This window comes from Rhamphochromis longiceps, linkage group LG4 (assembly GCF_057381845.1).
Source record: "Rhamphochromis longiceps isolate RC_006_pf linkage group LG4, R_longiceps_female_GT1.1, whole genome shotgun sequence".
NCBI classification, from domain to species: domain Eukaryota; kingdom Metazoa; phylum Chordata; class Actinopteri; order Cichliformes; family Cichlidae; genus Rhamphochromis; species Rhamphochromis longiceps.
Genome location: NC_140560.1, coordinates 11,686,838 through 11,700,579, shown reverse-complemented (window position 1 = coordinate 11,700,579; position 13,742 = coordinate 11,686,838). Strand labels below are relative to the sequence as shown.

The window sequence follows — 13,742 nt, the reverse complement described above, 5'->3', positions numbered from 1 at the left end:
ATTTGTTCCCTTTTCCTTCACTTTACTCTGCAGATGTGGAAGATACAATGAGGCTGTTCCTCTCCTTTTTCTGAAGGCTCCAGAAACAATGATTCCCTTCTGATGAGATTGCATAAAAACATAAGACAGGTGCGTAAGAAGATCAACAGGTGGACAGCATCACTGTCTTCGGGCATATTTATACCTGATGATTCTTGATATGTCTTCATGTGATGCATTTAAGCTTCGCCAGGGTTGTAGAGATTTGCAGTGTTTGAATGACTAGTGTGACCTAACCCTACACAGCAGTTTCCATGATGCCCGAGCTTTGAGTACGTCTGACGCAGTGCTTATTCTGGGTTGATCTCTGCGAAACAGTGCGCTGTCCGCATGCAAAACTAAAAGCTGCTCTTCATGTCTGTCATCAGAGGCTACCAAAGTTCTAAAATACAAGCAAAGTTATCACATAAATGTATTCAAAGTTCGGTTTATCAAACTGTTTTTCAGCAAATCTTTCTGATACTTAAATATTGGCATTTGAGCAGGAGTTACTCTCACCTTGCAAATGATCAGTTGTTTCCTTTCTTTTGCTTGTACTTTTAGTTCGCTCTCACTCTGCGGGGCAAAGCTCCAACGTCCTTAAGTTCATAAGGTGTGTGACAACTTCTTTAATTCTTCCTTTCTTTGAATAGTTTCCTCTAGTTACTCCTTCATCGCTTATTCATCGTTTCATCCCCGCCGTGTCTCTCCTTCAATCCTTTGCTGTCCTCCGCTGCCTCCTTCGCTGATGGTAATCCTGTCTGTGCGCACCCTCCTCTGCTACTGTACTCATACGCCACAGCCTGAAAACGCTGTGTCAATCTCCCCTCTGCTGTGCATGGGGGGAGGGAGGGGGAGGTGGATGGAGAGGAGAGGAGAGGAGAGGAGAGGAGAGGAGAGGAGAGGAGAGGAGAGGAGAGGAGAGGAGAGGAGAGGAGAAAAAAAGCAAAAGAAAGTAAGAGAGGAAGGAGAGGAAATGACACTAAATGGATATCCACTTGGTGTGCTCTCAGCTTGTGTAGGTGTTGAGTAATGCCTGATGTGCCCATGTAAGCAAGCAGGAACTCATTTGAGTCATGATTTCTGAAGTAAGTCTATTCAAGGAACAAAAATGGCAACAGGTGGGAGACAAAAATATGGGGTCTTGGAGATTAAGCAAGTTGCCAACACAGTTTAAAACTGTGCATCACCCTGATGATTACAGGGCTGTTGCCGCAAATTGCACTTTGACGGTAAATGCTTTCCATTTACTCCCGAACAGCTGTGCTAGAGATGTTTTCCAGCTTGTTGTTAACACCTGACAAAGGTTATAACAACAGTGAGCTACGAAAGGCAGAGAGCGCTGGATTTAAGCTTTGAAACTTTGTCCATGTCCCTGTGTTTAGTTTAACTTTAACTGTGATAAAGCAGCAGGCTTCCTCTCACATACTGTGGTCATTCCAGAAGGAGTGCAAATTTGTTACCTAAGTGCTGAAAGTGTTGTTTGACCTGAATCTGAGCAGAATGTGTGATTAATCTCAGTAATATATTGAAAATTCTCATTTTTAAATCATAATTATAATAATAATCATATTTTACTGCAAATCTTTAATTTGATATTCCTGAACTTCCAACTTAATGATGCAGTATGACTGAGCATATGGTGTGTTCACTATTGGACTATTATTTCAAAGTAACAATGATCAGCGAGTTAATACAGATACGTCTATACATTTTGTAGCTTTGCCTCTGTACACTATCACAGTGATTGCAGATCAAATAGTCAACGCAGACTTTCAGCTTTAATTCAAAGGGTTTAACAAAACGACTGCATTAACTCATTACTAATAATCGCAGTATCTTAGCTGTTCCTAGGACTGCACTCTTCTGGAAAGAAATCTTGGGTGTTGTTCCTGGGATCTGCTGGAGCCACTCGCGCTGCTTGGGGGTCACTGCCCTGAGTGCTCCGATTACCACTGGGGCCACTGTTACATTTACCCTTGACATCTTCTTAAACTCTTCTCTGAGTCCTTGGTACTTCTCCAACTTCTTGTGTTCCCTCTTCCTGATGTTGCTGTCATTCAGTATCGCCACATTTATCACTACAGCCAACTTCCTCTGTTTGTCTACCACCACTATGTCCGATCGGTTAGCTATCACCATTTTGTCTGTCTGCATGTCCACCCTTGGGGGCGTCTCCCATTTTGACCTCGGGACTTCCATGTATGCCCTGCCTGCTAGCATCTTGCACCCTGCTTTATGTGCTGGGTTGTCTCAGGGGCATCTTTACACAGCCTGCACCTGGGGTCTTGCCTGGTGTGATAGATGCTCAGAGCTTGTGCCTGTGCTTCCATGATCAGTGCCTCTGTGCTGTCTTTAAGCCCAGCTTTGTCCAGCCACTGGTTGGATTTCTGGATGTCAGCCACCTCCTCTATCTGCCGGTGATACTTACCATGCAGGGCTCTGTCCTTCCATGATGGTTCCTCCTCTTCCTCCTTTTTCTTGGGTTTCTGCAGCTTGAAGTATTCACTGCGCACACAGTCAGTCGTGGCCATCTTCCTGATGTTCGATGTCTCATCCTGGACTGTGGTTCTAGCACTCTGGCCTCCTTCCTTCTGCTTAGTGCACAGCCTCAGGGTCCTGGACTATAAACCATCCATGCATGGTCAGGAGCTTCCTTGCCTGCTGATAGAGATAGTGGCTTCTATCTCCTCCTTTAGCCAACTTATTATCCCTGCAGGGTAACTGATCACGGGCAGAGCTTAGGTGTTGATGGCCCGGATCTTGTTCTTTCCATTCAACTGACTCCTCAGGACTTGCCTGATCCTCTTCAGGTACTTGGTAGTTGCAGCTTTCCTAGCGGCCTCTTCTTGGTTCCCATTTCCCTTAACAGCATGGTCACTTTGTTGGCCTACCACTGTGGTCCAGACAGGAACAATTTAAAATCACATTTCTATTCACATTTGTACAAATATTAATGATCCTCCAAAAATAAATCCGACTTGCCTTACTGAAATGTTATGACTTTTTATAACCAGAACTTCAGTTGTTTTGTTTTTTTCTGCTTCTCAGTGAAATTCTCAATGTCTACTCAGCAGAGTGACTCCTAATTTTCTTCAGACATTCATGATTTCGAAACAGTGAATCATGATGAATTACAGTCATTATGATTCACTGACTGGACACCATAAATGTCTGTACAACATTACATTCTTCCTTTTCTCTACCATGATAATAGGCTATTTATGTTTTTGAGTTGAAAGTCCTAATATTGAACCGACTGTCATGAAATTACAGACAACTACAGGATACTTTGGGATACTTCTGTTTGTGACTACACCTGTAAAACCACTGTTGCTGCAGAGCCTCTGCACCCCTTCAGGAATAATTATAGAGGAGTAAACAGAATATATTTCCTGAAACACAGCAGAGTGGAGTTTCCAAAAATGAAAATGGAAACTAATATAGTTTCAGTCTGAGGGAAGCAGCAGACCTCAAACTCCCCTCAACAGTTTCAATGTACTTTTCAGACCTTCTTTTGTCTGTTTGCACGATTTAAAAGAAAAATCTCAGGAGACGTTTGCTAGTTTAGCTGCCTTCATGCAGAATCCGCATCACTATATCAGATATTAAACTGAGCAAAGCTGTTTCTATGGAAACCTTCTTCCTCCCAGTCCACCTTCACCCTTAGCTCCTCTTTAGGCCCCTCACTCCTCCGTGCTTTTCTCTAAGTCTTGCTCTCCTCCTCTTCTACCTAAATTATAGAGCAGGAGTCAGTGGAGGGGTGCTTCATTTCAAAATCTCCTCCTTTGAATACAGATGTGGGTGTTGCATTTGCTCAGATGAGAAACAAGGAGGAGGACGGAGACATGTTGCTATTAGGAGCAGCGACATAGAGATAAACAGAAGCTGGAGTCAAGGTTTCTAAAGTTAATAGACACAGCGAAAGCAATGAAACATTTCAAAGGCCAGTCTAAGAGGGCAAAGACTAAAACAACAACAAAAAAAACAGGAAAAAAGAAAGTCCAATACACATAAAGTACACAAAAGCTTCACCAAAGGATTATTGCCACACAAGAGCAGGAAAAAGCACCAAGAAACTTGAATGCATTAGCATTAAATGGCAGGCACACATTAACATTCATAATTAGTTTGAATTAGACCACTGTGTAGGTCTGTTCCTTTAAGTATAATGTACTGAAATGCTAATATACACAATATAAATCTAAACCACAAATAAACAAAGTAGAATGGTTTAAACAAGGGGTGTCAATCTAACTTTATACAGTATGCTCCAGTTTGGTTAATTTAAGGGGGCCAGACCAGTTAACTGATGCATAATGACCTACCTTTCTTTTAATGTAAAGGAACACAAGTAAGCATTCACATTTGGTAAGCTCACTATGTACAGCACAAGTGACAAACAGCTGTTTATCTTAGCTGTTTTTTTTTAACTTTCCGTGTGCAGTACTGTACAAAACTCTTGAGCCAAATCTCTTTTTTATATATATTTTGGGAAATAGCTGCAGGCAAAACAGAGTTTGCACAAATTTAACAAGCTTAAAAGTCAATATTTGGTGTGACCACCTTTATTAGCCAACACAGTCTGAACTCTCTTAGGCAGCTTTCGTGTCATTTCTTTAAGAAGTCTTCAGGAATAGTTCTCCGGGTTACTTGAAGGACCTTCAATTCTATTCTTTGGATGTTGGCTGCATTTTTTTTTTATCACTACATGATCACACACTTCATCAATAATTTTGAAGTCCGGGCTCTGGGGAGGCCAATCCATGACTGATGGTGTTCAAGTTTGTGTTGTTTTTTTTATCCATGTGTGTTTTTACTGCATTGGCAGTCTGTTAGAGATCAATGTCATGTTGAAATATAAAGCCACTACCAATTAATGGCAGTGCTAATAAATTTAGCTGTATTTTGTGACAGGATATTGCTTGTTTAAGTGCCTACAATTTAAAGGTTATTTATTGGTTTATAGGGTATTTGCTAAGTTGTCTGTTATGTGTAGACACAACATGGGTTCATCTCTTGAGTTGGGAGCTATTTTACGATTTAACAAACAAAAAAGCATATCTCTAAATTGTCAGATACACGAGCTGGAGGTTGAGTGAAAACCAGTGTCCGAAGAAGAACTTTGAAAGACCTGTCTATGTAGTAAACTTAAAAAACAAACAAATATTTAAACATTTAAGACATTAAAATCTCTCTGTAAAATCTCTAGCCTTTGGAGGGCCAGTTCTAGTCCACTACCCGCATGTTTAACAACTCAACTTTAAACCATCCAGTTGGTCTGATCCTTATAAGGTAGAAATACACTGCTATAAATATTTTTTTCGCCCATATTTCAAATAAAAACAAGCTGACAGGAGCCATTGTCATGGAGCATTGATGGTTTTGAACTGGATGCAGTTCTAGTGCAGTAGCTATGTGTGGCGAGAGAAAGAGAGGAGACAGAGGCTTGCAGACAGGATGATCCGACATTCACACCGTCCAGCAGAAGATGACCAGGCAGACAGACTCTCTGGGGCAGACCAGGCTGTGTGTATGTATAAATAGCTATTAATCGGGCCTGGGTGTCAGATTAGTTCCCATAACCTTTTGCTCAGCACACACTTGTTATGGGAGTATGGGTCAGCTCTGTCCAGGGGATGTCCTTTGTGGTACATTTGCTTCTATCATTCAGCCGATGAACATTCATCAATGTGTTTATAAGACTGGAACTAATGGACTAATATAGCATACATTAAGTTTTCTTCCATTTCTCCTTTAATTTGCTCATTGAGAACTTTTGCTTTCTCGTGTTTCAGATTTTTAAATATGTGCGTGCCTCTGCTTGAGGATAACCAAATCAGAAAAAACAACCAGTGCCTCTGTGCTGGATGCTTCTGGGGTATATAAAGAAGCTATGTACTTTTCGTTGGTGTCCGTCGCCCCCTCATTTCTCTGCACCACCACTGATGTACTCTAAGTAGGCTGGAAGCATTTCCTGAGTAATCTAGGAGGTCTATATCACATGAAAATGAGAGGAGGATGTTGGGTAGCGTGATGTACGCAAGGCCAGAATTCGGCTTCAGTTTGTAGGTTACGGTCAGAGGGAGGAGGTGGAGATTTTGTGGGATCATGTGGGATCAGAAACGCGGGATGGTGAGAAACAGTGTGTCAGTGATTCAGTGATACAGCTTTCCTCAGAATTAGGAGGAAAGGGGGCCAGGGTGAGGAACTGTCAGAAAGCAGTGAACACACAAAGAGGGTGGAGAATATTTTAAAACACTGATAAGTAAGAGTAAAATGTTTCAGGTCACTTTACAATCTAGTCCGGTTCTTTAGCCAAATAAAAAGAAAGCACAAACATTGCTTCTTGGTGAACAGCCTAAAGCCCGGTGTCAAAGCTGCCCACTCATCTTCACTTCATGTTCATGAGACATATACAGTTCTGAAGCAGACAGACTCCTCATCTGCAAAAGGATGAACACCGTTGGCACAGACTTAAACAGCCCTGAAGTGCTTTACACATTTCAGTGTTTCATAAGTTGGTAATTATTTGTTTTGTGTTCCATTGTGTGCCAAACTGAGCTGACATTTAGTTATGAGGCATTAGCCTTTTTCTTTTGTATCTGAATTTCTTTAGAAAACACAAAGAGAAAAACACAGTGCAACTCTAGAAGACCGAAAAATACATTTTTCATGTTTCCAAATTATTTCTTGCCAACTGTGAAACAGAAGTGGGAATCAGAGCTATTTTTTGCAGGGTACATTTGCTCACTCATTTTTTTATTGTTAAAAAATATCATATAATACTTTAGTAATCTTTTTTTTTTCATCTTGAGTTTTATTGAAAGCTTTTATGGGGTTTTTGTGATATCAGTGGTACAGTCATGTGAAAACAAAAGCTTTCACAGGACTAGGTGAAAAAAAGTAGGTGAAAAACTAAGTGTACACTTGCTGCTTCTATAGGAATTAAGAGGTTAAGCAGCAGCCAGGAGGTGCTAATCAAATCCACTTGATTCACTGATCATCCAAAAGTGGGAGTACCTCTACAAAAGCAGAGGTTTTGGGAGTTTGCTGAGCATTCAGGTGTGTTAACTTGCAACTATGCAACTATCTTTGCAGGAGTGGACATTCAACACAAAGTCAGACAATACAAGGTTCAGAGATGCTGCAGAAACCCACGAGCACCACAAACTCCACAGCCCTCAGTTAGCATGTTAAATGTTAAAGTTCATCACGATGCAAAACACTAAAAAACTTGCTGCAAGGAGAAAGCTTCTTCTCACTAAAAAGAACATGTCAGTACAGCTCAGGTTTGCACAGCAACATTTAAATAAGCCATGAGACTTTTAGAACAATGTCTTTAGGACAGACAACACCGAATTGGAGATGTTTTCCCACAATGAACAGCACCATGTTTAATTAATATCAGCACAGACCCCCTCAAACCATCAAACACCGTGGTAGTGGTGGTGGTGGTGGTGGTGATAGAGGGATGTTCATATGGGCTTGTTTTTCATTCATAGCATCTGGGTGCCCTGGAATCATGGAGTTGACCATAAACTTCTCAGAATATGTAATAAATATTGTCTAATGTGAATCCATCTGTCCAATGCATGTATTTGTACACTAGCTTTTAAATGGGTAAGTCATATGATTTATTATTATAGATCCACTGGTGAAGTTAATAAAAGACAACAAGCAAAATAATGCAGTTTGTTTGGAAAACACATTTCAGACAACCAGGAGATTCATTCAAACAAATTAAAAGGAAAACCATTTTAAATAACACCATTAAATACATTTAATTATCCTATAGAGAAGGCGTGGCTCATTAATTTTCCCCAAGGAAACACAATTATGGCCTAATTGGAGCATCTATTCTTACCAGCAGCACTTTATAAAGAGACAAAATTAGTCCTGAGCAACTAAACTGAGTTTAGTTTGTTGGAGCAGCCCTCCACAACAGTGCCAGTTTCTCATCTGGTAATTTTAATTCCCCACCTATGCTTTAGAGCAGGAATATCAGAATGATTTTACAATGGGCTACATACAGCCCTGTTTGATCTTAAGTGGGCCAGATCAGCGAAACTCCCTTTCCTGCAAGTGTAAATAAGTTTAACCAATCCATGAGATATCCTAATATAAGAAATAAATTTTAACAATGCATCTCAGTTTTTCCCAGCGATAAAGAAATGCTGCCGAACTCACTGCCCAAAAGAACAAAAAACAAAAAACAAATCTCCGGAAAGTTGTACAGTAGATAATGAAAAAAAAAACTGTACTTTTTCATATAATTGTTTATGTATTACTTAATTAATTACTGTGTTTTAGTATGAATGACCATGAAGGAGGTTATTCTGTAGGAAAAGCTGTAACAGTTAATAACAGACAGTAAGTCCCAAATTTGCCCTCCTTCACATTTTCCAAAGCTGGGCACCAGTGTCTGACACTCCTGCTCTCGAGGGACCATTTCCAATAACGAAACACCATATAGATAGGTAGATAAGTAGTTTGTCGCCATCTGCTGTGAAATCAGTGCATTGCAGGATGTCTTCCATCAAGTTCGCCATAGAAAGTCGGTCATTACCGGGAACAACCTTCAAAATAAAAATAGTTATGGATAGTGAAAGAGCTAATAATCACCCAGAAGTCAGAAGTCAGTGTGTTGAACTTAGTATTGAAAAGAAAAAAAATCAGTAAATGTACTAAAGAGTGTTTTCTACAGTCATTGGGCTAAACTCTCAACGAGCATGCGCTTTAACCAGCACAAGGTTTTACTTTGAAAGTCGTAAGCCGGAAACAGATATATTTAGCTCTGTAATGAATCTATGACGGCGAAGAGCTGAGCTATCAGCCACGTCACCTCCTCGGAAGCGGTTTTCCTGTCTGTCCACGGCACACACGGATCTGTAAGCGGAATCCACGGAGTCTGTGTCTAGCGTCACGCGCACAGAGAGTGAGCCGTCCGACCGTGACCGCGCAGCTTGTCGCCTCTCTGCCCACGCCAGCACAGCACCCCTTTGGCGTTTTATGAGCAGCGACTGCCTCCTGAGGACGTGCAAGGCCCGTGAGGAGTTGCATTAAGGTTTTTTGCTGGAGCATAAACACCATGAATATCTTCCGTCTGGCGGGTGACGTGTCACACTTGGTGGCTATCATCATCCTGTTGCTGAAGATATGGAGGTCCAAGTCGTGTGCTGGTAGGTTGACACTAGCAACACAGTGTGGGTGCTGTGCGATCATATCAGTGCATTTGGGCTGTTATGATTTTTCATCCGCGCTAAAGATGTATGCGTGTGGCTGTGGTGCACAAAAACAGCTGTGACACAATGAAACTTCTCTTATCTGCTGTGTGCATTAAGGATGGCATTTGCATGGCGCTGATTGTCCTGCGCCAGTGGAAGCTACGTGGCAATGATAACAAAGTTAAGAGCAGCCTGCTCGACCAATCATACAGCTTTGTTTAAAGTGAGAGAGCTGCACAGCTGAGTTGCAGAAGAAAGAAGAAAAAAAAGGAAACGTTTAACTTCTCTGTTTCATCCTCTCACTTTTAATTTCTCTCATTTTATTTCCATTACAGGCATCTCTGGGAAGTCTCAGGTGCTGTTTGCGATTGTCTTCACCACCAGGTATCTCGACCTGTTCACGGTCTACATTTCTGCTTACAACACGGTCATGAAGGTAAGTTTGTAGGTCACACCCACACACAGTCACACACACATTTCCCTGTCAGATTACCTTTGAGCTGAATGACCGCCATAAGTTAGAGTCATTCATTTCTTGTACCAGCTGTGATCTCTGTGTGTTCACTAACACACACACACACACACACACACACACACATATATATATATAGATATAGATAATAAACACAAAGCAGGGATGTTAGCAAAATAAGCAAAAGCATCTTGTAGTGTTTCACAGTGTCTTCAATTAAGTTCACTTTTCCTGATCAGTGTTTGGCTCCGCCCTCAGGTGGTGTTCCTGGCTTTGTCCTATGCTACGGTGTACTTGATCTACATGCGCTTCAGGAACACGTACGACTCTGAGAACGACACTTTCCGCGTGGAGTTCCTGCTGGTCCCAGTCACCGGGCTGTCCTTCCTGGAGAACTATGCTTTCACCCCAATGGAGGTAAAGGTGTCTGTCAGAAATGTAGAGCTCCCTCAATTAAAAACAGCTTTAAAATTAACACGCACCCCTTTGCCTCCAGATCCTGTGGACCTTCTCCATCTTTCTGGAAGCAGTGGCCATAATGCCACAGCTCTTCATGATCACCAAGACCGGCGAGGCGGAGTCCATCACCACCCACTACCTGTTCTTCCTCGGCCTCTACAGAGCCCTCTACATCGCCAACTGGGTGTGGCGCTATCACACAGAGGGCTTCTTCGACCAGATCGCGGTGGTGTCCGGCGTCGTGCAGACCATCTTCTACTGCGATTTCTTCTACCTCTACGTCACAAAAGGTGAGTAAGAACACGATCATTCGCTGCTACGCTACAGGGCCGAGTCTAGGTGTGATCCATTTACGTTGGCAGGATGCCACGCCAGAATTATGTTTGAGTAATCATCCGATATTTGCAGCGTTATTATTAGGGTTATCGGCCTTGCCTGTTTTACTGCACTTTCTGTTCTGATGATATAAAACAGCATGCAGAAGTAATTTGCAATGAAATCTAGCACACAGCTATGCTCTGTGACTGAAAGAGAGCTTCTGCTCAGATTGTTTACCTGTCGAGGGAGGATATGTATCCTTAATGCCAGCTGCTGTAGGTTGCTCTAAAGTGTTTGCTCACCTGCTAAACAAAGGAGTGGGGGAAGCTAAAAAACACTCCCTCACCCTCGCTGTGTTCTCACTTTTTTCTTTCTCGTCCGTCTTCCTTCAGTGCTTCGGGGAAGAGGAAAGATGACCCTGCCGATGCCGGTTTAAAACGGACCCCTCCACCACAGCCCTCCACCCTTCTGTGCCTGCCACGTATCGGCATCTGAGAGTAGATCCTTCAGCTGTATTTGTACTTAATGATATAACTGGTCTGTGATTGTAGTTTAGACCATTTTTTTCTTTCTTCTTTTTTTGTCTGATCGGTTCTTTGGGTTTAAGTCTGTACATTTGCAGGAGTTTACATGGTTGTTTTATTAGTCCATAAGATGCAGGTGCGACACTGGAAGTGTGTCCCTAATATGCACCAGGCAAGTGAGCAACAGCAGTACAGAAACAGTATTTGTGCACGCTTGTGGGTTTTTTGTTTTTTGTTTTTCTTTGGAAGCTGAGGGTGACTGTGACTCTGGAGGTGCTTACATTTACATCCTGAACAATCAACAGTATTTTGAGCACAAAAATGTAGCTGCAATGTTTTTTGTACAGCACTCAGGTGGACTACACGTAGTTCTCTTTCAGTATAAATCCTTCACATTTCACATAGTCTTTAAAAATATGGTAGTGTTTGTACATTTGTGCTCCCCGATCTTTTTACGGCGTGTTGTCCTTTTTCACTCTGTGCTGTTAGACACTCCCTGAATAGGTCACTGCGTTGTATGCAAACCATTTCCTTTCCTCACTGCCAGCTGCAAACTGATGAATCCCTTCGTCATCTTTTGTGTGTCAGTGCATTTGTACAGAAGAGAATAAAGGGCTAAAATATGTTGTCACTTGTTATATGAAGCCAAAGACGGATAAGGTAACTGCTGCAATGTTTTAAACAGTTCTTCTTATTTTTAAATCTTCCTGTGTTGTTACCTTAACCAAATCACGCCATTGTGTCGGGGGTGGAAATGATGGGAAAATTGTTTTTTAATGTATTGTATCTGTGTAGCGAACTAACCTATTTTTGACAAATACAAATGTGTGAAGTCATAATAAGATGAACTGGACTTTTTTTTTTTTGTGACTTTATTGTGCTGTGAGTTCGTATTTCACAGTATAGTCTAAGAGTGCGTGTGTGGTGCGCTTGTGGTGTTGAACAATGGAAACACAATCATAGTTAAGTGATGCATCTGTAGGTTCTCATTCATCCAGGTCATGGTGGAGCTTGAGAAAATGGCAGCTTGGCTTTTTTAGGTCTTTGAAGATGCTTCGCCTCTCATCCAGGAGGCTTTTTCATCCCTAGAGCACCTGGTGGATGGTCTCGGGCTATAAACCACTGGTAGGGATTTGACCCCTTCTCTAGAGAAACATCTTGGATGAGAAGCGAAACGTCTTCAAAACCCAAAGAAGTCCATCTGGCCTTACATCAAGTGACTTGTCCTCACCACGTGGGTTTCGTTGTGTCCTGTCTCTTTGATTTACCTTTCAGCGCAGTAAAGTTTTTCTGTGTTTGTATAGCACCTTGCTTCCTTCTCTCACGGCCCCTCCCACTGCTTTCGCAGCCGACCTGACAGAGAGCGGAGACGCAGCCAGAGCTGCCACTTTCTCCACCACCTTCGCCTTCTTCACAGCTTTCCCTTTCCCCTTGTCCTTTCCCATGATCCCTGCCCCCTCCGCAGCACCTTTCCCCAGGGCGGTCACCAGCTCGCACCAGAAAAGCCTCTCCGCTCTCTTCCGGGCCTCCTCTTCCTCCCTTCTCCTCTCCTCATCCTCCCACTTCTTTTCCAATCTTGGCAGCCGCCCCTCTGTGACCTCAGCCTCTGTCTGAATAGACTCCACCACGTGCCCAGCTTCACCCAGAATCCTCTCATGTGCCTCCCTTATGGCACCTTCAGCCTCCTTCAGCATCTCATCGCTGTAGCAACCGCCTCCATTCTTAGCCACAATTTGGTCCACCTTCTCCAAAAGTTGCATGACTTGATGTGAACATTCATCTGTTTCCTCCTGCCTGCTGTTATCAAAGACGTGATATCCTCCATAGCAGCTGCTGACAAACTCAGACAGCTCCTGGCTCTCCTCTAGAAAGTCCTCGATGCGTTTCCCCTTCAGCTGGTCACCACAGGTGAACAGCACCATCGTAAACCTCATTACTCCAGGCCCTAATCTAGCTTTGATCCACTCAAAGGCCTCCCTCTCCTCATGGGTGAACCTGCCGAGCTGCAGTGTCACCAAGAAGGCGTGGGGTCCCGGAGAAGAGAAACCAACACACTGTCCCACCTCTGCCATAACCTCCTGAGAAGACAGGTGTGTGTGGAAGAGCCCGGGAGTGTCAATGACGGAGATACTCCGCCTTCCCACTATCCCGCTCTGTTTCTTGCATCGTGCGGTTACAGAACAGGGGGACACGTCCACCAGGAACGCAGACCTTCCCAGGATGGTGTTGCCAGAGGAGCTTCTGCCTGTCCCGGTCCGGCCCAGCAGAACGATCCTCAGAGATTCAGCCTCTGATGTGGGGGCTGATGCTTCACTGACTGCCAAACAGAGAGTCATGTGTGTGTCATAATTACCTTTGACATTAATATAATGCATGTACATCCAGGCAACATATATAATATTAAATCATGTAGGCACATTTACATTTCAAAGGGTAAGTGATTTGATCGTTCACAGCTTGCTAATCCAAAGTAATGCAACACAAGTGTAATGGGCATACCTTCATGTGACGCAGCACTTTCAGATGACGACATTCTGATGGAGAAACTGTAGTGAAGCCTTCAAAATGTTTTTTTAAAAATAGCTGAAATCCTGGAGAGAGACAGAGACTGGCTGTTTCTGAGATACGCTCGTGTTTCTAGATCATTTGACCGCAGAGTGCTTCAATGCAGCTGCAATCTGTGGTGGAGCAGAGAGGCGCTGCTTGCACTGCCACCCTGACGCA

At 42.9% G+C, this 13,742-nt stretch overlaps 2 protein-coding genes and 1 long non-coding RNA gene across 3 annotated transcripts in view; 2 read left to right on the top strand and 1 right to left on the bottom strand.

The window, feature by feature from the left end:
• Nucleotides 1-631, top strand: part of LOC146671113 (uncharacterized) — a 29,886-nt gene extending 29,255 nt beyond the window's left edge. The window contains exons 2-3 of the long non-coding RNA XR_014911405.1: nucleotides 34-129; nucleotides 583-631. This is a non-coding gene — a long non-coding RNA (uncharacterized LOC146671113). The remainder of the gene's footprint in view (nucleotides 1-33; nucleotides 130-582) is intronic.
• An 8,193-nt stretch (nucleotides 632-8,824) lies between these two features.
• On the top strand, nucleotides 8,825-11,862 carry kdelr3 (KDEL endoplasmic reticulum protein retention receptor 3). The gene is made up of 5 exons (XM_085403296.1): nucleotides 8,825-9,200; nucleotides 9,581-9,681; nucleotides 9,976-10,134; nucleotides 10,214-10,466; nucleotides 10,887-11,862. The coding sequence occupies exons 1-5, from the start codon at nucleotides 9,110-9,112 to the stop codon at nucleotides 10,928-10,930; spliced, it is 648 nt and encodes a 215-aa protein (XP_085259422.1). The 5' UTR covers nucleotides 8,825-9,109; the 3' UTR covers nucleotides 10,931-11,862.
• Nucleotides 11,863-12,004: 142 nt separating this feature from the next.
• LOC146671111 (GTPase IMAP family member 7) lies at nucleotides 12,005-13,693 on the bottom strand. The gene is made up of 2 exons (XM_085403295.1): nucleotides 13,518-13,693; nucleotides 12,005-13,335 (listed from the first exon to the last, which is right to left on the bottom strand). Exons 1-2 carry the CDS (start codon nucleotides 13,549-13,551, stop codon nucleotides 12,290-12,292), a joined length of 1,080 nt encoding a protein of 359 aa, XP_085259421.1. The 5' UTR covers nucleotides 13,552-13,693; the 3' UTR covers nucleotides 12,005-12,289.
• Nucleotides 13,694-13,742: the final 49 nt, after the last annotated feature.

Bases quoted from the DNA above. Each gene is read 5' to 3' on its own strand.
- kdelr3 (XM_085403296.1), top strand. From the start codon at position 9,110: ATGAATATCTTCCGTCTGGCGGGTGACGTGTCACACTTGGTGGCTATC. The intron at 9,201-9,580 runs GTAGGTTGACAC...TTTCCATTACAG, and splicing joins GAGGTCCAAGTCGTGTGCTG to GCATCTCTGGGAAGTCTCAG. The intron at 10,467-10,886 runs GTGAGTAAGAAC...GTCTTCCTTCAG, and splicing joins CTACCTCTACGTCACAAAAG to TGCTTCGGGGAAGAGGAAAG.
- LOC146671111 (XM_085403295.1), bottom strand. From the start codon at position 13,551: ATGTCGTCATCTGAAAGTGCTGCGTCACATGAAG. The intron at 13,336-13,517 runs GTATGCCCATTA...TCTGTTTGGCAG, and splicing joins AAGTGCTGCGTCACATGAAG to TCAGTGAAGCATCAGCCCCC.